Source organism: Nyctereutes procyonoides, unplaced genomic scaffold (genome assembly GCF_905146905.1).
Source record: "Nyctereutes procyonoides isolate TBG_1078 unplaced genomic scaffold, NYPRO_anot_genome, whole genome shotgun sequence".
In the NCBI taxonomy this organism is placed as follows: Eukaryota; Metazoa; Chordata; class Mammalia; order Carnivora; family Canidae; genus Nyctereutes; species Nyctereutes procyonoides.
The window spans coordinates 16,807,437-16,830,005 of record NW_026575131.1 but is presented as its reverse complement, the minus strand read 5'-3'; the positions used below and the strand labels follow the sequence as shown (position 1 = coordinate 16,830,005).

The following is a 22,569-nucleotide window of genomic DNA, read 5'->3' as shown; positions in this document are numbered from 1 at the left end:
ATATTAAAGCCTTTTTTTTTTAAATACAATTCCTAGATTATCCCTTCTTAAAACATTCTTTAAAACTTTTTGTACTGTGTGTGTTAGTATAACTTAAACATACTAAATCCTTTCTAATGTTTTTGTATGCTTCTATTGCCAGAGTATATTGTTGAATTTGAAGGAAACAAAGAAGAACCTGGAAGATGGGAAGAATTGACTAGGGTCCAAGGAAAAGAAACAACAGTCATGTTATCCTTGGCTCCATATGTGAGATACCAGTTCAGGGTCATAGCTGTAAATGAAGTAGGGAGAAGCCAACCTAGCCAGCCATCAGACCATCATGAGACACCTCCAGCAGGTATGTGGCTTCTCACACAAGGTTTCTGAAAAAAATATTTTAGTTTTGCTTCATCTTTCAACATCTTTAAAAAAATTGATAGTATGGTGTAGGGTTTTAGATTTCTCCTAATACAGTACCTGAAAAGTTCTGTGAATTGACAGCACACAAATAGTCAAAGTACATCAGATTCATAAGTCGTATACAAATGTTTGACAGAGAGCAGGAAATAACAGGGAAGTATATGAGCAAACATTATTTTGCATGATTTGTGATAACTAAATATGTTTAACAGATATCGAGTAGGTTATAAACTGAGGTTCAATATATAGAAGGTCAGCTTTCTCCTTTTATTTTTCTTTCTATTTCAACTTCCCAAAATAAAACACTTTATTCCTTGTAGGCACCTTGTTAACACTATAAAATATTTAATGTCATTAATTTTTTACATTTAGTATATTTGTTGTCTCTCAATATCTAAATAGATATCTGATACCTATCTAAATTTCCAGGATTTTTTTTAATCTCAAGAATTATAATACTAAAATTTGTGTTACTTTAATTGTCATTGGTCAACAATGTGGTCATAGCATGGTATTTTTTTTTCCTCTCGGGCAAAATAAATAGGCTAGGGTATAATTTCCTTTTTGGATTGAGGAAAAAACAAGAAGGGATAATAAATGAATCAGATACTTGTGTGACTGAAGTGTAAGTTGCACTTGGCGCTAAAACCATGCTTAGTCCTTTCTTATTACATGGATTCATTTGAATATATTTCATGAGCACATTACCTGCTATTACCTATTTGTTGTCCCTAACAGTTGGCTGTTGAAATTAATACATGATGTTTAATTTTATTAGCTTAGAGGCAGATATTCACAACACACATTTCTAACAATAATTCTAATAGAAAAAGGAAAGCAGATTTAAAATTAAAATACATTTTTAAAAGTAGGCTTAGGTTTTTTAAAAATACAGCTTGAAAAATTTTAAGAGCAGGTTTAAAATGAAGATACCTAAATAAATCATCTGCTTTCCACTGAATAATAATTGTATCACTTCAAGCAAATGATTTTACTCCTTTAAATAAATTATATATTTAAAACCTGCCTTATGTGAGGTCATGGATGTGTTAACTAGCCTTATGATGGTAATCATTTTATAATATATATAAACATAAATATAAATATAACAGATAAATATAAAATATGTATGTGTATAATGGAGATATATATACATACATATATGCATATATATGAAATTATTACATTGTATACCTTAAACTTACACAGTGTATATGTCAATTATATCTCAATAAACCTGGGGAAAAAATAACTGTGTTAATAAGTCCTCTTACAAACCAGGCCAGAGAGAAATAAATACAATCAAAGTTCTTTAAAAATCTGATTTAAAAGGGAGGAGGGATGATATGCTGATTTGCCTATGGACCATAAAATTTGAAAAAGTAATTTTAATACTTACGATTTTTCAGCTCCCGACAAGAATCCACAAAACATAAGGGTTCAAGCCTCTCAACCCAAGGAAATGATTATAAAATGGGAGGTGTGTATTCTTTAATGTGTTATACACTACTCTGTGTTCTTTTTTTCTTTTAGGTCTATATGCTAAGTGTAATGATAGAAAAATATTTTTTAAGAACAAAGATATAAGACTTATATGTTTTATAAATATATTTCAGTTGTATATCTTATAGGTCATTGGGATTCGAATGTTATGAGATAGAGTCAAACACTGGTAAATAATATAAGGAGGGTTATACAGGCTAATTTAGTTGCAATCCATTATCAAAAGTTTCAGATTCCTATTATTTTTATAGCTAATATTCTAAATCCTCTCTTGTTCAAAAATACTAAAAAACTTTCCTAAATGTTAGTACATGGTCTAATAAATTTTATGCATATCAAAAGGATGTCTGCCAAATAATAGCCACTAGTTAAGCACTATTAAGCATTTTGTATACTCTTTTTGAGAACACCCTTGTCATTAACACTTTTTTTCTAGATATGGAAACTGAGGTTAGGAGGATGGGCAGTTTTGCCGGTCACCATACCATCGGAATACCACTAGAAATCAACAAACCTGTATAGATATCTTTGGACTTCAAATTGTACTTTTCACCCCTTTACATATTTCTATTAAAGATTATAAAATAGACTTTTGTCTTTGAATTTGGTGTAAAATTTTACATCTGCTCAGAGGACTTTCATTATTTTGATTATCATTTCTAAGTTACTTCTGTAACAGTAGATAACATTTTCCCATCTCTGTTTGGACATATTCATGAACAAATTATTTAACCTACTTGAAAGCAGATTAGCATTCAGACATTCTGATTAATAATATACTTCTCACATTAAATTCATTGAATTTTATGTAAATATAGAACATTTTTGAATGTATATGGAATGTACTAATTTACTTCTAAACCTCTTTCCCAATATGATTTTGGGAAGAATTTTAAGATGTATATTGAATTTTAAATCAATATTCTTTTTTTTTTAGTTTTTTTTTTTAAATTTTTTTATTTATTTATGATAGTCACACAGGGAGAGAGAGAGAGGCAGAGACACAGGCAGAGGGAGAAGCAGGCTCCATGCACCGGGAGCCTGACGTGGGATTCGATCCCGGGTTTCCAGGATCGCGCCCTGGGCCAAAGGCAGGCGCCAAACCACTGCGCCACCCAGGGATCCCTTAAATCAATATTTCTATATCAAAACTAACCCATTGGGATGCCTGGATGGCTCAGTGGTTCAGGTCATGATCTTGGGGTCCAGGATCAAGTCCCGTATTGGGCTCCCTGCATGGAGCCTGCTTCTCCCTCTGCCTGTGTCTCTGCCTCTCTCTCTGTGTCTTTCATGAATAAATAAGTAAAATCTTTAAAACAAACCAAAGCAAAACAAAAAACTAACCCATTATTCCTATTTCAGTGAAATTAAGTTTTGCAAATTTAAAATTTGAAAAAAATTGGTAATGACAGGATCGAAATATGTTTAAGAATATTATTTCTTTCCTTGAATCGGTGGCTGTACATATTTGCTACCACACTGTCTTCATAATCACTTAATTTGGATTCTTAAATTATGGTAATATCTTAAACTTGTAGAATATGTCTTTTTCTCTCTTAAGTTCCATAGCAATTTCCATAAGATAGATGGCATAACTGGTTAGATGAAAATAATAGCATGTAATTATCAGGTCAGTTCTCAGAAGCACACCATGTTCAACATCAGCCCAGTAATCCTCACCAGCCTTCTGAAGGGCAACAGTGGCTAGAGTATCAACAGTACAGTTCATATAGAGAAGCTGGGAGTCTCATTTTAATGACCTTACCCAGATGTCATGCACTATGTCAGTGATGAAAAGAGGACTCCCACCCGCACCTCTGCCTTTGCTCCTCTGGTCTGCTATCTTTGTTGGGGGCCTATTTAAAAAGTTGCTATTGGTTTTGTTGCCAGTTGTCTGAAAACCAAATACAAAATACTCCTTCTGTGTCTTCAGGAGTCTAGACACCAAAGAGCATGGTAGTTTAGATAAGATTTTTCTTAAAAGTGTTAAATATGGTGGCAGTTTATTTTAAAATTTGCCAAAGAACTTTATCAAATGTAGTTATTTTCCTTGGAACAAAGGAACAAATTGATAATTTTATTTGTACTCATTTATTGTTAGTGGAGGCTGAAGGAAATTGTAATTCCAGATTGCAGTATGAAACTAAAAGCTTGTGGCCTGAGTCATCTGGGCACTGCTAAAGCCCCTGGTGAATTTATATCCTTATGGTAGTAAAAATTATCTCGGTTGCAAAACTTAGAATGCAGAGTATAAACAATGATTGTGAAATCTAAGGAAGGTTTTGTTTTATTTTCATTTATTTTATCGTAGCTGATTTAAATATTTACCTTGGCGTTAGCTTGAACTTGAAATCGTTTTGTTGATACAGCACTAATTTCAACTTAATTCCAACTAATCCATCTAAAGAGTATTTTAGTAACTTAGACTGACTCAAGATGCATTGCAAATTCTGTAAGAAAACACTGTATATGACACTAATTAATTAATATATTCATTAATGTATTATTTTATTCAGTTTTTTTTTTTTGAGAGAGAGCAAGCATACAAGCAGTGGGAGAAGGGGCAGAGGGAGATAGAGAATCTTAAGCTGGTTTCATGCCCCCCGCACAGAGTCCAATGCAGGGCTTGATCTCACAATCCTGAGATCATGACCTGAGCCAAAATCAAGAGTTTGACACTTAACCACGCTTCACCACACTTACCGACTAAGCCACCCAGGCACCCTCATATATATGGCATAATTAAATCTCATATATACAGACAAAATTACTGTTTATATAAGCAAACATTATAATCTAGGGCTAACATCACAGTTTTTATGTATTCTATATAATTGATTCATTTAAATGCATATTCCTATTTTTGAAACGAAACAAGTGGTTTAAATCACCTTAATGCTTTCTTTTTTAAATTAAAGTACTGCTTGATTAAAAAAAAAAAAAACTAGAGTGAAAGTAACCAACTCTCTCTAGTAGAAATTCCTCCACTAAATTTTCCTATACAGAAAAATACAATGGAAGCTGGGGATGGGATTGGGTGGGGGCACTCTCTTTTAAAGAAGTAGTCAAGAAGCTGGGAAATTATTTTATTAGAGAGAAGAGCTACATCTTTTAGGCGCAAATGTATAAACATGCATATTATTGAGAAATATAGATTTACTCAATCTCTCTCTTCTCTTAGAAGGAAGGTGGAAAAGATGGATGGAGTCAGGTGGAAAGAGTTCTGACTGAAAAGTCATGGATATGAAATCCTTTCACAGCCTACAATATGCCTTTTTTATATCTTCCAGTTTTTTGAGAGTGAAGAAGTAGAGTATAGAGGAAAATGTAGACAAAAACAAAAATCCTCTGTGGAATTTCTTAGTAAAATTCTTTCATGTGTGAACAGTGAGACTTAAGGGAATAATCAAGGCATCTAAATTGTGGGCTTCTTATGACTTAGGGATGTGAGGAACTAACTTTCAAACTTGAACTTAGAGAATGACAAAAAATTTCACAAGTGTTTCAAAACCGAAGAGGGGGATTTAAAATCTTCCAAACACCATCCGTCTATTGCAGTGTTTCTTATTGCCATTTAGAGTGGTTTGCCACTATCTCTGAGTCAATGTATTCATGATCACACTAGATGAGACTTGCCTTCTATCTTAGCCTTTGAAATCCATGGAGCAGAATGGACCTGGACTGGAGTACAGGGTGACCTGGAAGCCACAGGGAGCCCCTGTGGAATGGGAAGAAGAAACAGTCACAAACCACACCTTGAGAGTGATGACACCTACTGTCTATGCTCCTTATGATGTCCAAGTCCAAGCCATCAATCATCTTGGCTCTGGCCCTGAGCCTCAGTCAGTGATTCTCTATTCTGGAGAAGACTGTAAGTGATGCACTTGAAACTACTAAGCACTCCAAGAGCAATTTCTTTCAAGTATACATTGCATTTCTGTTGATGATCATTTTTGAGCAACTACTGCATGCAAAGAGGATGTACTAGCCATGGGAAATAAAAAAGAAATATAACACGTGGTTCCTACTCTTAAGGTTGACAGCAGGATAGCCAATCACTATAAAGTGGTAAGGAATTATGTTAGTTTTAATTTTATTCAGTTTCCCAGTAAAGCTATTTCTTAAAAAAAAAAAAAAAACTATTTCTATATTAAAAAATCAAAGGCCGGTACTCATCACTGCAATTAGTTAAGCAGCATAACTGTCATAAGGTTTCTGGTTACATTTATCCTTACTTGTCAGAGACTTCCCAACAGCCTTCTGCTGCCATGCCCTGGCCTCAGTTGTAGGTCTGGAACCTTCCTTTTTTTTGGGGGGGGGGGTCTGGAACCTTCCTAATACAGACGAGATACAGACCAAGATTTGTGTATAGAATTACACAGACTCATACACACACACACACACACACACACTGTTTTGAGGTATTAGTGATATGCCCATTATTAGATTCTTATCCCATAAGAACTGTTACAAATAGATTATTAAAGGAAGGAAAGATGCTGTATTCCATGTCACTACACAGGAGTTATTCTCATTGTTTTTCCCGTATCCAAAGGAATATTTTGATCCAAGAATGGAAAAAGGTTAAGAATCTGAAATTCTCAACCTCCTTATTCATCTACTATCTAAATTTTTCTACCCAAATAAAATTACACAGGGCATATTACTGTGAGTTGAGATATTATTAATCTTGGCTGCTCTGCATTTGGTACATTCTTTTGCAGTTAGATCCCCTGTAGAATGGGGGTAATAATACCACTTTTTAGGGTTGTTCTTTTTTTTTTTTTAGGGTTGTTCTAAGGATTATGTGAGCCAGTCCCTCAGAACAGTGCCTACACACAGCATATGCTCAGTTAATGTTAGCTGCTGTTATTAATAGATTGATCAAACTCTCAAGTAATTATAGTTACATTTTTTAGTTCATTTGCTTCTACAGGCAAGTTACTCACAGTATATTTCACTGGCCCCTGGTTACAGTTCCATTACCCGGACTATATCCACCTGGAGAGCTGCATTTCTCAGTGTGGTGCAAGCTATCCTCTTCTAGAAACCTCTTTGGGCTCTGAGAACTCCTCTGTAATGGAAACTCTCTTGGTTACATTTAGAATTGATTTCAAAAGAGTGCTTTGCTCAGATTAAGCAATAGGAAAAAAAAATCACCTTTGAAAATGATCCTAATAATCACATTTGGAGGTTATTGAAAGCTCATCGTTTTTATGTACTTAACAGATCCTGATACAGCTCCAGTAATCCATGGGGTGGACGTTATAAACAGCACATTAGTTAAAGTTACCTGGTCAACGATTCCAAAGGACAGAGTACATGGACATCTGAAAGGCTACCAGGTTTTTATCATAGATTTTCTTGTTGTTGCTGCATTAATATCTTAAATACAAATAAGAACTGATATCAGAAGAAGCTAGAAGAGAACCTGCCACTGTGATTGATCTGTTACAGGGTTTCTTTCTATTTCCTTTACAGATAAATTGGTGGAAAACAAAAAGTCTGTTAGATGGAAGAACACATCCCAAAGAAGTAAACATTCTGAGATTTTCAGGACAAAGAAACTATGGAATGGTTCCTTCTCTGGATGCCTTTAGTGAATTTCACTTAACAGTCTTAGCCTATAATTCCAAAGGAGCTGGTCCAGAGAGTGAGCCTTATATATTTCAAACACCAGAAGGAGGTAAGAATAACAGTGAAGAATAATGCCAAATTAAACATTTCCTTCTTATTAGCAGTTAATTAATATTTACTTCATGAGTTAGCTTCTCAATTTCTATGAAAAACTGGAATCTAATGGAGCTTTTTTTTTTTTAAGAAATTTACCAATTTATGGGTGTATCTACTTGGTCTTTTGCTTTCTAGTACCTGAACAACCAGCTTTTCTCAAAGTCATCAAAGTTGATAAAGACACTGCCACTTTAACCTGGGGACTACCTAAGAAATTGAATGGAAACCTAACTGGCTATCTATTACAATATCAGATAAGTAAGTAGAAATTTGAATTGGATCCACCTATTTATTTTTAAAGGTTTATTTGTTTATTTGAGAGAGAGAGAGAATGAGCAGGAGAGGCAGAGGGAAAGGGAGAGAGAATCCCAAGCAGACTCCACACCAAGCATGGAGCTCAATGTGGAGTTTGATCCTATGACCCATGAGATCACAACCTGAGCCAAAACCAAGAGTCAAATGCTTAACCAGCTGAGTCACCTAGGTACCCCTGGATCTACTTTTAATATTTCTTTTTTTTTTTTGAGTATTTGATTTGCTATGCTGAGAATCTAATGATCACAGTTTATAAGCTGGCATACTTCCTTACAACAAAGGGGTCTGTAAACCGGCTTGCAGACCAAATCCAGCCTGCTGCTTGTTTTCATTAAAAGGCCATACATGTTATTTACATTTGTCTATAGCTGTCTTCTCACTACAGTGGCCTAGTTGAGTAGCTTTGACAGAGATTGTGTGGCTTACAAAGGCTGAAATATTTATAATCTAGTTCTTTTTAAAAGGATGGTTTGCCAATCCCTGTTTTAGAAGAAAAGTCAGTAGGTACCAAAAGACATGTGTTTGATTCTTATATATATAAGAGGCCTTGAAAATTAAGAAACATGCCAAAGAAAAGAGTAAATAAATGATGTAACAGTGATTCAAAGCGTGCATAACTTCCACACTACATTGCTTCTTTTGTCTCCAGAAAGTGCTTCTAGTCTCAACCCTAAATGTACTTCTGCTTATAGAATCCTCTATGGTTAGCCCACTGGTGTAGGCAGGTTGTTTTGAGAGTATTAAAGAGTTGTCTTTGGACCATTACTTGGAATGGACTTTGCTTTGTGCTGCTGTGCCATTTGGTTGAAAACAACTTGTTTAGGGAAAATCAGGTCATTTTTCATCATAGTGCCTTCCATGTCTAACAGTCTTCACATCTAAGCATCATCTCAAAATGGAAATTAGGGAACTAAAACCATAGAAAGTTTTAGACTTTGAGGACATGAGTTCCAAACAACAGAAACATTAGGGCTATGCTGCTTCCAAAAGCCACCTTGATGTGCTACTCTGCCTCCAGGTAGTTCAGAGCTTGTCACAATTCAGGTTATGTATGAGTTTTAGCTACTGATGGCTTGTTCTGAGTTGGGCCATATGATCAAATAGATACAGGCATAATCCCAATAGAGGTGGCACTTTAGCATTTTTTGAGTGTTTGCTATGTAGCAGGATCAGTACTAAGTGCTCGCCCTATATTTTTTCATTAAAATAGAAAAGCTAGGAGGGATGTATTTTCACTATTTCATGGATGTGAGAATTGAGGCATACAGAATTTACTTACCTAGAGCCATGCAGTAAAGTAAGTATTAAGCAAGATTCAAACCTAAATCAGTTTTATTCTCCATGCTGAGCTCTTAAGCCTACAATATTCCATGAAGTGGTTTTCAAATATGTAGAAAGCACTGAAGAAATATTTGAAGACTCTTTAAATGTTAATTTGTTTGGTAAGCTGTGATTTATCTTTATCCTAATAGTAAAGAAACTTAGCGTTAATTAAATTCCAAACTTTGTGTTGATCTGTATGTAAGATTTAAATTTATTTTAAAAACAAGTTCTTAGGGATCCCTGGGTGGTACAGCGGTTTAGCGCCTGCCTTTGGCCCAGGGCGCGATCCTGGAGACCCGGGATCAAATCCCACATCGGGCTCCCGGTGCATGGAGCCTGCTTCTCCCTCTGCCTATGTCTCTGCCTCTCTCTCTTTCTCTCTGTCTCTCTGTGACTATCATAAATAAATAAAAATTAAAAAAAAACAAGTTCTTAGAATATAGAGAGAAAAGTCTGGGAAATAACAACTGCAGTGATTATTGTACTGCTTAATATATGCTTAATATATGGATTTTTAAATGAAATCATATAATCATATACTTACTTTGCTTTCTATTAAATGATTGAAATATTTTTAGGTAGTTTATCTCTTTTTTTAAGATTAAAAAAAATTTTTTTGAGAGTGAGCACATAAGTGTATGAGAGAGAGAGAACATGAGCAGGGCCAGAGGGTCAGAGGGAGAGGGAGAAGCAGACTCCCTGCTGGGCAGAGAGCCCAGCATGGGGCTAGAACCCAGGGCCCTGGGATCAAGACCTGAGCTGATGGTATGCTTAACCGACTGAGCCACCCAGGCACCCCAATAATCTATCTTTCTTTTGTTGCTTGGTATATTCTAAATAGTTGTTGAGTATGTGTATGTATATTTCTCTCAATTTATAAATTATTATAGTTTTTCAGTTGACTTTGTGGTATTTTATAGGAATGCTCTCAAATCTGTAAAGAGTGGTCTTTCTTTCTTTCTTTCTTTCTTTCTTTCTTTCTTTCTTTCTTCTTTCTTTTTTAAAGTTTTTATTTATTTGAGAGAGAGAGAGAGAAAAAAAAAAGAGTGAGAGAGAGCATGAGTAGAGTGAGGGGCAGAGGGAGAAGCAGACTCCCTATTGAGCAAGGAGCCTGATGCGGGGCTTGATCCTGGGACTATAGGTTCATAACCTGAGCTGAATGCAGATGCTTAACTGACTGCGCCACCCAGGTGCCCCAAGAGTGATATTTCTTTCTAATTTTCTAATTTCCAACATTTGGATCGTTTGTTAATTTTTCATTTGTGATGCAATTGCATTATATAGACCAAGGAAGGCATTTTTATGTGAGTGTGTGTGTGTGTACAATAAAACTATATATATATATAGTGGACGCTATATATATATATAAATATATATAGTTTTTCAGCTGTATGATATCTTAGATTGAGAGTCAAGAGGATTTATTCTAGCCCTTCCCTTGTCACTAAAAGTCGTACAATTTTGAGACGTGTTTCATTTCTTGGACTATTCTTATGGTAATCTTACAATATGTTGTGTTCTTGCACAAATCCCATGATTTCGCTGGTTGCAAGTTCATTGAAAGGCACTGTCTAATTTATCTTTTTTTCTGATTAGTACCTGCCATAGTGCTTAATAAATAGTAGATATATTAAAATATGTAATGCATTTATTAGTTTATTGATCCTACATATAATAAATAGTTATTTGGTGCCTCATATTAAATCAGAAACCATAGAAGACACAAATCGTTGTCCAAACTTATTACACTAAAATATTTAAAGTGCTGGGGCACCTGGGTGGCTCAGTGGTTGAACATCTGCCTTTGGCTCAGGGTGTGGTCCTGGGGTCCTGGGTCTGGGAGCAAGTCCTACATTGGTCTCCCAGTGGGGAGCCTGCTTCTCCCTCTGCTTGTGTCTCTGCCTTTCTCTCTGTATCTCTCATGAATGAATAAATGAAATTTTTTAAAAAAGATAAAAAGTGCTTAAGTGAAGGATACAATGAAAACATAATACGGGGAAAAGTCCATCAGTTTTAATAGGTGATGGCATAGTGATTAAGAGCATGGGCTCTGGAGTGGAAAAACTATAGTTAGGATTCAAATTTTGGTTGGCCATTTACTGGCTCTAAATCTAGGCAGAGTGTTTATTCTTGCTAGACTTCAATTTTCCCATGTATGCTATTGTACTAAAATTCCATTTATGTCATAGAATTGAAGAAATTGATGGCAATGAATAATTAAGACAGTACCTTGCATACCACAAGCATACACAGAATGAAAAGTAAGGGGCAACGTAACTTGAATTGCTAAGGGTATGAAATCTGAAGCACTGTTGTTCATGTTTATTTCTTTAGTAAATGACACCTATGAACTTGGAGAACTAAATGATATCAACATAACCACTCCATCAAAGCCCAGCTGGCGTCTCTCAAACCTCAATGCAACTACCAAGTACAAATTCTACTTGAGGGCTTGCACTTCGAAGGGCTGTGGAAAACCAATCACAGAAGAAAGCTCCACGTTAGGAGAAGGGAGTAAGTGCAGGGTGCTCTCGCATGCTGTTTTTTTAAACCGCTCTGAAGGGATTTTACCATACTAGTCGTTGTAAATTAGAAATGACTGTGATCTCAATCTGTCTGACCTTTTGTTCTTCATTGATATAGATACAGAATTTATTTCTCTTGTTTGTAAAGTTCACGTTGACTCAATTTATGGATTACTACACAACAGCAATGAAACTATAGCCTCAGTGTATAGAAGGTCAGGAACTATAATTTTACTTAATTAAAATTGGAGTGCATAAGGTCATGAAGTTATTCGTAAGGTTCCTAGAGGGATATTTTTCTTTTGGAAATGTTTTCACATGGAAAAAATATTTGCTTCTTGCTCTGGTAGATATTTTATAACAATAATCTAATACATTCACTTCCATGTCTTGACTCCATACTGGCTTGGAGATGGCCCATCAATCTCTGGTTTAGTTTGTATAATTCTCCAAATTCAACTGCATTTCTCTGTGTTTTTTTTTTTTTTCAAACCTAGACCGATTTTCCTTCCCAAAAATTTTTGACAATTATGATTTTAGCAGTGTTCTTGCTCAACTTAAAAGGAGAGAAATTAAGAAGGTAGAGCCTAAAAAGGTAAATGAATCAGAGGAACCGCTGCACACACTCATAACTTAAAAAAAAAAGGAGGGCTTTGTGCTGGATGCAGGTTGATCAGAAGGATATTTGAGGAAGGGGACAAGGAAAAGTGAGATGGCAGGAAGGCAAATCAAATCATTTGCTTATCTTGTACTATATGTCAAACACTGCTCTGAATGTGTTTCCATATTTTAGATTAGAAAAAAGATAGAATCGATGGCAAAAGAAAGTAGTAATGAGAAAAACTAAGTCATCACTCATAAAATATGTCTATTATTATAAAATATATTCAAGTGTATGTGAATCACTGTAAAATCAGTGTTTGTGTACGAATGGATATGCTCTGATCTTTATTGTTTGTTTTTCCTTATTGTCCTTCCTGTATCTACATAATGAAGAATTTCTGTAGTCCTCAAATACCCTAAATACTCAAAACTCCCTTTTATGGGAAAACTATGTATATTCAAAGAGTTTCTCCCAAGAAACCCACAAATTACTCCCAAGGACAAATGAGACACCAAGAGAGATGAAGAACTCATTTACCTACTCAAAAGAGAGATTTAAAGAAGATGATTGAAAACTTTTTAGTAACTACAAGAATCTTATTTCTCAAGAGTTCAAAGTGGCATCAGGTGTTCGATACAAAGAAAAGAAGTTAGAATAGTAGCAATGTAAATATAGAACTTCCCTTTTTTTCAAAACAGAGTTTGAGACATGGAGGGGGTTTCTATTTTGTTAGAACCAAGACCGTAATATGCATGAGAAATGCTAATCCCATTATTGCTAATTTGGAGCTGATAAGAAAAAAATATTCACAAAATTCTCTTACAATAGTAGTAGCTACCATATACGTATATGGAAGTATTTAGAACATCTGGGTTTAGTCACTTTCGTGTATGAAAAAATGTTTTTAGCAGATGAAAAATGCTGTTTGTGTGATTTGATAAATGATGCTGCGTCTTCTTTGCAAATTAAAGATGCAGCTAATGTGCTTGAGTGTCTTACAGCATATTTCTTCACTGCCCTGTGTCTCAGTAATTTGAAACTGTTCCTTACTAGTATGTTTGTGTTCTTTTTCAGGATTCTGCATTTTCAGCTTCTGCCCCTTTCCCACTTGACACTGATTTCTCTTCTGTAGGCATATCTCGCTGTATTTACAGGAAAGAAACAATAATCTCTTTTGCCACTGGATTTCAGCAATGATCTTTGAGAAAGGAAAAATATATATTCCACTAAGGAGATAGATCTTGATATCACAAAACACTCTAACTTTTGTGCGAATCGGAATCTATTTCTGTGTGTCTTTCTTCTCTTTGCTCTGCCTGAATGGCACACTTTAAGGTCATCTGGCATTTATTCAGAGAACAGGATTTGATACACAAGCTTTTTTTTTTTTTTTCTCTCTCTGATTGTTTTTAATTGTCACTCTGATTTTCAGGTGGCTCACATTCCATAGTAAAGGGTGGGGGAGATGATGGAGCTAATCAAAAATATTTGTGTCATTGCTGGTGTGGACAAAACACTTGATTTGCTCTGTTTTTCAAAAGCTTGCACTACTTAATGTTATACTAATATTTCTGTTTTTCAAAGTCAAAACTAATTGTATTCTATTTCAGTGGTGCTCAATCTTAAAGGCTTTGCTCAACTAACATAATTGGCTATATTTCTCCCATGGTAACATTTTTTAATGAAGCCCCTTTGTTATCAGTAATTATATCATCAATTTCTAGTCTAGGGTTGACAGTTATAATCAAATGATAATGTGTGACATATACCCATTTGAAACAGGGTTTTGTAACTTTTAATATTCTCAACATGGCATGTATTATTTTATTTTCAGTGTAAATTATTAACATTTTATGGCTTACATTTATTATGTTGAATTGATTCTTAGCAAAACTATGGATCAAATACAAAAATATTTTACAGATTTTGTTGCAACATCAGAAATTAAATGTATATTTAATTACACTTGACTTATTTTTATCTGCTACTATGAGATTCTAGAGTTAATATATTGGCATATTCATGTTTCTTTTTTAAAGTATTAATGTCTCATAACATTTAAAAATCTCAGTGCATTTTTATTAATTTGTGCCTCGAAACCTGTACTTAATTTACCTATAAACCTGCTTATATTTCTACAAATTTCAAGTATTTAATATATGACCATATTATGATACTTTTCCATCAATATTTGTAGGGAAGACCAAGGCAAAAAAAAGTAAAATATATTTAAAATTATAATGATATTTGCTTTCAAAAACAAGCTAAAATGGCCATGTTCAGTTTCCTGCTGGGTCTGTAAAAGTTCAAATTGCACAAAATGACATTGCATAATTTTTGAAGCCTGTATTTGGTTTTTAACCATTCATATGACTGAGCAGATTTATAGTATCATTTCATCAAGAAGTACATCATCTTTAAAGGACATGAAATAAGTTCGTTTCATTTCCGCAATTTCAGTTTATTAAGAAAGAAAATCTTGAAATGTTGCTTTTCTTGATGTCCTGATAATTCAAAAACTATATGAGGAAAAATATGCTACAAATGGCTCTCCTCTTAAATAACATTATTTTATTTTATTTTATTTTATTTTATTTTATTTTATTTTATTTTATTTTATTTACTTTTCATGTCCTGCTTTTCAATGATTACAATTTATATGATTTAACTGTGTACATTTCTTAGGTAAAAGTATCGGGAAGATATCAGAAGGAGTTAATCTTACTCAAAAGACTCACTCAGTAGAGGTATTTGAGCCGGGAGCGGAACATATAGTTCGCCTATTGACTAAGAATTGGGTTGATAACAATAGCATTTTTGAAGATGTAATTGAGACAAGAGGGAGAGGTGAGACATGAGATTGTATTGGGGGCATTCTTAGACAATAAATCTATGTTTTGTAGATTATTTAATTTTACATACTTCTTGTATTAAAGAAAAATACATAGTACGTTATAAAGATAATAGTTTCAGTTTGTTTTGGCTTAGCATTTTAAAATTATCAAAATGAAAAATGTTCCACAAGGATCCAACATATTCCTTGTTGAGTAGTTGACTAAAAAAACAAAACAAAACAAAACAAAAAAACTCCTGCCAATTAACACATGTTAATAACTAAAACTAAAAAGAAAAACAAAAGAAAACCCACAGAATCTCCATGGAAATCTGCATATAACCAAGGCAGCTTGTGCTTTTGCTTGCTTGTGCTGCTTCTGTATTTAACTTGATCTGCCTCCACTATCCCTTGGTTTTCATTCTCAGAGTCAAATGCAACTTGAGGAGCCCTTTCTAAATAAAGAATGAATGATCTATCAGTATTCTTCCAACGAAATGTCCTTTAAATCACATTGCCTCTAGGGTCACTGAAACGAAAAATAAAACTGATACTATTCTGTATGTTTAAAAATTATGTTTCATTTTCCTAAAAGGGGCATAATCCCCAAAACTATTTCCAGCATTCAATGTGTGACTTCTCTTTGTATAACAGAATACGCTGGTTTATATGATGACATCTCCACTCAAGGCTGGTTTATTGGATTGATGTGTGCGATTGCTCTTCTCACACTAATATTGTTAACTGTTTGCTTTGTCAAGAGGAACAGAGGTGGAAAGTACTCAGGTAAAGCTGTTTCTTAATATAGTAATATACTTTCACTTTATTAAATAGTATTTTCTAAGAGGCAGTCTTCAGAAACATCTTTTGTTTTTTAAATTACACATTTAAGTTAAATTTATGGGAGCACAATAGACATGCAATGAATGTACTGAGAGGAAAAAGAATTCTATATTAGCTAACTAAAGGATTTATGGTCTGTAATATTATTTCCAGGTGGCTACTTGTTTTCTACTTTCTAGTACTTAAATAGTCTCTAATGAGGCTTATAATACTTCCAAGTTTCTATTTTTCTGTCTGTAAAATATCAGAGATGTGAAGAACACTAATCACTAAACCACACATGCATATTTTAACATCTTAAGAGGAAAGGACATATTTACAGCATGGCTTGTCATGCATTTGTGATCCAGAGAATATTTGCACTAGTACATTCTAACAGTACTGGCTCCACTAGTCAGCTTTGCTAGAGTCAACCATTGCTGGGAATGCATTTATTACCATGACATATATTAGATACACTGTCTCCTGAGTTAATGTACTTAAAATGTAAATAAAAATCATCATAGTTAATATAACGGTTGGCTTTAATTGAATTCAATTTCCTAATTTATTTTATCTCTTTTAGATACACATATTGTGTTTTTGCTATTATTATTGTTGTTATTGCCTAGTGTTCAGGATGCTTTTATATAAGGGGAAAGATTTAGATCCCACTGCTATTAGTTTGATGATGTTCAGATTAGTGAGAAATTCTTTTACTGGCTTATTATTCATTCATCGAATATTTATTGGGAACCTACATGTATTCTGAACAAAAAAAGCGTAATTTCTAAATTTTTATAACATCTATGCAATTTATGCATGGAAATTTATGCAGTCATAGATCTCATTTTTTTTCCTATAAGGACTGAATTATTATGAATTAGATTTTCAATTATTAATGAATGTCCTAGTTAATTAACTGGAAAATTTAAAAACATGTAGCATTTCCTTTTCAGTATCCCCAACAAACAGTCACTTGTGAAGTGTGGCCCTATTGAAATTCTAATGATGGAAAAGAAAAAATGCCAGCATTTCACATTGTAGGACGAGTAAAAGAATCTCTTATGTCTCTATAAGCAGTAGTAAAAGATGCCATGAAAAAGGATTGTTATAGGGTTCCTGGGTTCTTGCCTCACAGAGTCAAAGAATGAATCTTGCAGTCACAAATGGGTGAAGTGAAAAATTATTAAGTGAAGAGGAAAGCAGAAAGGAAGGAAAAAAGCACTCTAGAGTGAGAAGTGTCTGAATGGGTTGCCACTTAGGGCTTTTACTGGCAGTCTTTTATTGAGAACTGACTGGGAAGTTCATGGCCTTCAGACTCTTGTGCCATCTTGGTTTGTTCCCTTATCTCTTGTTTGGCTCTGTCTCGGTGTCTCCATGTGCCAGGAATAGTTTTGGAGCCTGCTCAGGGGAGTCAGGGGCCTCCTATCTCTCCCGCCTAGACTTTCATTCCTTCCCTACTCATGGGACAGGATCTGTGGGCAGAAAGAGCTTCTCCAAGGAATCTGAAAGCAAGGCTCTCAGAACCTTGAGGGGCCAGCTACTGCTAAGATAAATTTACTTTGAAACATGAAGGCACTAGGGCAGCCACATGTTCCTTGTAGAGGGTCACTCTCCCCATGTTTCAGGGATCTATCAGCAGGCTGCAAGCTGTAAAAAGATTTTAACGTAAGCTACATTTCTTTTGCCTTTGTTTCCCACATCAGGAAAACATTTTTGAGTTTTCCTAGTAAAGTGAAACAAAAGAGCCCCCTTGTCCTATGTCCCACCCACTCTGGAATAAATAAAATTTAAAATGTCACTACAGACCTGAATATTCTGATTATTGAGGCAATTATGAGTAAGAGAGAGACCAGAACAACCAAGGAGTTGACTCTTAATCACTTTGGCTTTAGTGACATATATCTGGTGTGAACCTGTGACATCTTCAAAAAGTTATGGATAGTAAAATGTGTACCTAGTAATTTGGTCTCCATTGAGAAACCATACCTAAGTGTGACTCTTGCAGTAAGATTTATTACCCACACAATACTGACTAGCCACACAAAGATTTGCAATATGCTGTAATTTTGATGATAAATCGGGAGAATCCAGGAGATCCCTTTCCCTTTTTTCCTTAAAAAGGTAACCAATGGGTTGTAGATACAACCACAAAAAACAAACCAAAGCAAAAAACAAAAACAAAAACAAAAAAACAACCCACACTTAGTAGTATCAAAAAAATTGGAGGAATGCTGTTCTCATTGATTATCCATCTTTAACACCATTAATATATCTTTAAAAATTATTTATATCACTTTCACTGCTATTTGTTTTTCAGTGAAAGAAAAGGAAGATCTGCATCCAGATCCAGAAGTTCAGTCTGTAAAAGATGAAACCTTTGGTGAATACAGGTAAACAGTGTTCCATTTTAAAACATATCAAAAAATGTATTCATCAGATTATAAGCTTAAAAATACAAAAACAAACAAGTATTTATTCTTAAAATAAAGGTTACAGTACTCTATTATAATGCATTTTTAAGGAATAGTTTATAAAAATAGGGCCTACTTAAGAGATAGCAACCGACCTCTGGGTGCAAGGATGTGTGTAACTACACTCTAGGTAGATGTGTGTGTGCTAGGAGACTTTTCTTAAAGCTCTGTGTGCTATGCAAAGTACACAATTTCACTATTTTTATTTAAAGTATCTATTTGGAGTATTAAAACATCTTGAAGTCCTCAGCATGGACATCATGAACCCAGGTTGTATTCAATTTACATACATAAACATGTATTCTCTGCACCTACTGTGTAGACATACAAAGGTGAATAGGTTTCAGATCCTGTCCTCAAGAGGAACTTAGTCTGCAGAGGAAAAAACTTATCTCTGTAAATCACTACAATTAGATAAAGAGAATAAGAGAGCATAAAGGGGAAGGGATGCTGATAAAGGATCAAACAAAGAGCTAAGATAGGCTTTGAAGAACGAAATGGGTTGTGTTACTGTTAACGACTGTATGGAGCATGGCCAAACTTAAGATAGGGAAGTGTGCCATACCTGACCTGGGAGAAATTGCGAGGTATCTGGTATGAGTGAGGTAGCTCTTGAGGTTACGTTCAGTATCCCATTCTCCTTGTTTTTGCTCACCATCTTCCCCCTTCCACTACCCTCTCCATTTCTTAGCCCCTCCTGTTTGGGATGTCCATGTTTTCCATCAGGTCCTATGCATATTGCAGCCAAGAAAGTTTGCAATACCTGGGCTTATACAGCCTGTAGCACCCAGGAAGCCAAGAATTCATATTGGAAAAGAGACCTGATTGATGCTGACTGGCCCATCTCTGGATCCATTACTATAATTAGTGACTTGGAGCAGCATTATATTAGCTGTCCTGAATTAACTGATGTGCATCTGAGCCTCATTATAGGCTCTACTTTGCTCTATATTAATTCTTCTTTTTTTTCCACTGGTTAAAAGCTCTTTTAATATTTCTTTACTAATCATGTTAAGTTCTTTCCAGAATAAGGATCACTGAAGAAGAAGGAAGAAAAAAGGGAAGAGAGGGAGGGAGATAAGGAAAAAGGAAAGAAAGGAGACTGGGAGAGAGAGATACTTATAACTTCACGAATTTACAAATTATAGCTCAACTTCTATGAGGCAGAAATCATTAGGGGCTTTGGCAACTGTTTAAAATATATTTGAAAGACAGATATTAATAGTTCAGTTTTCTAGGCAAGAAAACTATGATAATGCCTTGTTCAAAAACTCATTCCCTCAGACTCTGCTGCCTCTTTAAAAAGATAAAAATAAGCCCCTGCTCTATTTCACCTGGCATCCCATTAATATAATTATCAATAGCTTAATTAAATTAATTTAATACCTTAATGTTTTCCATCATCTTTTCCCAAAACTACATGTTCATCCAGAAAATTATCTAGTCTCCAAGCTATCCCAGGATACAGTTTTACTGGATGCTGTTCTCGCGCATGACATAAATTGTCACCTTTCCAGCTTCTGGCAATAGTTTTTTTCACTACTTGTTGCCTGGTCTCTAAACTAATGCCACATTTTTGTTTTTGTTTTTGTAACTGTAAGCATCCCACTTCTGGAACCAATTACTGTAGGAGTCAGGATAGCCTGGGTTATGCTGCTGTCAAAAACAGCTCCAAAATCTTTTTCTTTCTCAAACTATGTGTCCAACACAGATGGCTCTGTTCTTCTTGATCATTTAGGAGCACTGGCTGGTAGACGAGCATCTGAGATCACCACAGCAGAGGAAATAGAACATGGCAAATTGAGCACTGGCTCTAGGGTGACATGTGCTACCTTTGTTCACTTTTCTTGGGCCAAAGGAAGTCATATAAAAATGTGTAACTCAGGAAAGTCAGGGAAGTGCCATGCTGCTCTGCTCCCAGAGAGCTGAGAGATGGACCTATTTGATGAACAACACTGATTACCAAATTATACAATGCTAATCGCATTCTAGTCATGCATTTTTTTGGTCAAATTCTTCCTTTTTCAAATTGTATAAAAACATTTAATTTGGTGTACAGCTTTATAGTGTGATAGTAGTTAGTACTTAAAAAAAATCCAGATCCAGAAATTTAGAAGACCATATCATTTTATAGACATTTTACTAACTCAAGAGTTATTTTTGTTGCAGAATAAAACCCAAGCTATATATTTAGGATACTTGTAGTATTTCTGTTCTAAAAATGCCAGCCATCTTTTAAAAAATTCAACAAACTTGAGTTTATAAACTATATTAAAGAAAGTTCTTCAGTTACCAGAAAAAAGAATTTGACTGATTAAAGTAATCAAAAGAGAAATTTGGGGAAGGATTTAGCAGTATGTACAGGATCAAAGGTAAAGACAAAAGATCAAGACTTGATGACTGTGAGTCTTAAAAGTTCATGAAATCAAAGGGAGTAAAATTATCCTCTATGTATGTCAGCATATTGAGTGTCTGTATGTCTCAAAACTCCCAATTTTAAAGGGAGGCTAAAGTATCATGAATAATAGAAAAGAGTTTCTCAGTTACTCAGTATGACACAAATTGGTTATTACTTTTTAAACATTTATTTGTGAAGGGATCATTTAGGGTTTATATGTCTGCACTGCCAATGTGAATGTCTTGAAATTTATAAGACCTATTAACACTTATGAATGCATCTTGTTTTCTGTGAATATCCCATATTGGATTTTGTTGAACTATTCTTTGTTTTGTAGTGACAGTGATGAAAAACCTCTCAAAGGTAGCCTTCGATCCCTTACCAGGGAAATGCAGGCCACAGAAAGCGCTGACAGCTTAGTCCAGTATGGAGAAGGTGACCATGGTCTGTTCAATGAAGATGGATCATTTATTGGCGCTTATGCTGGATCTAAGGAGAAAGGATCTGTTGAAAGCAATGGAAGTTCTACGGCAACATTTCCACTCCGAGCGTAAATGTATCACATGTAAACAACATCAGTGGTTCACACCAACCTTCCATATTTATCTGTTCAAGGGAGCAAGAACTTTGACATAGGAATAGAAATGTATTGACAAAAGATTTCATCCAGAATTCGAACATCTTGCAATTATGTTGAGAAAAATAGCACTGCCTTGAAAAAATAAAATACCAAGCACTACAGGCCTATATTGTTTGTTTTGTTTTGTTTTGTTTTGTTTTTCAGGTGCTGAAAATTCAGAACACAAAACAAATCCTGTATTTAGATTCACCTCAACTGAATCCAAAGTATCCATTCTGTGTACTCCATTTTTGCCTGATTTTACTGTTCACTGTGTTCGCATAGTTGTTGCTACCTTGTGGGTTTTTCTCTGTGTGCACATTTGTATTCAGTCTCTGAGAACTGTCTTAGTGACTTTGCTTCACTACAGGTAAAAAGATAGTAAGCAAACTGGTTATTTAAAATGTAAAGAAGGAAAAAAAAAGAAAATAAAATAAAATGTAAAGAAGGATATGAATGTCTTATTAAAGCAGTTCATTAAATCTATACAGTCTTAAATCTATTATTTAAATTTTTAGTAGCAGGAGTCTTAGGTGAACAGTCAGCTAGTATTTATTGAGCACCTAACTATTTGCCCAGAGATGGTCATGTTTAAATAGAATTCTAACTTTTTCAGTTTCAACATGAATTTTTTTTATGTCATCAGTTATGACATCTAGAACCATCTTTGTTTTTTTATTTTTTTCTTGGACTAAATTCAGCTGCAGAGGAAGTGGTGGTCAGAAGGTTATCTTATGAAAAAATAGGCCAAGGTATCCATGATGCTGGAGTCTAATAGCTATACCTATTTAATATTTCCCATTTCTAAATTCACTGCTTCTACCTTTTTTCTATGTTTATATAATGGTATGCTCGCATATATTTCATGAATGCATTGTACATATTGTGTTAATATTTACACAATTTAAAATATAGATGTGTTTTATTTTAAAGTGAGAAAAAGAACATTAACAGGCATGTCTGTACAGCTAGAATATATAGTAAGATAACATTTTTCATCATTCCAGAGCTGCAA

The 22,569-nt window shown here is 34.6% G+C and overlaps 1 protein-coding gene across 12 annotated transcripts in view; it reads left to right on the top strand.

Annotated features, from left to right (window-relative positions):
* The window catches only part of CHL1 (cell adhesion molecule L1 like), a 201,400-nt gene extending 179,722 nt beyond the window's left edge, over positions 1–21,678 (top strand). For 11 of the 12 annotated variants that reach the window (XM_055343975.1, XM_055343977.1, XM_055343979.1 and 8 more), the window contains 11 exons: positions 143–340; positions 1,812–1,882; positions 5,554–5,776; positions 7,135–7,250; positions 7,387–7,591; positions 7,774–7,896; positions 11,611–11,790; positions 15,091–15,252; positions 15,893–16,024; positions 18,384–18,456; positions 21,273–21,678. In XM_055343975.1, the coding sequence (XP_055199950.1) occupies positions 143–340; positions 1,812–1,882; positions 5,554–5,776; positions 7,135–7,250; positions 7,387–7,591; positions 7,774–7,896; positions 11,611–11,790; positions 15,091–15,252; positions 15,893–16,024; positions 18,384–18,456; positions 21,273–21,489 (1,700 nt within the window). In that variant the 3' untranslated portion in view covers positions 21,490–21,678. The remainder of the gene's footprint in view (positions 1–142; positions 341–1,811; positions 1,883–5,553; positions 5,777–7,134; positions 7,251–7,386; positions 7,592–7,773; positions 7,897–11,610; positions 11,791–15,090; positions 15,253–15,892; positions 16,025–18,383; positions 18,457–21,272) is intronic. The other variant, XM_055343985.1, reaches the window with a different exon arrangement.
* The last annotated feature ends 891 nt before the right edge of the window (positions 21,679–22,569 follow it).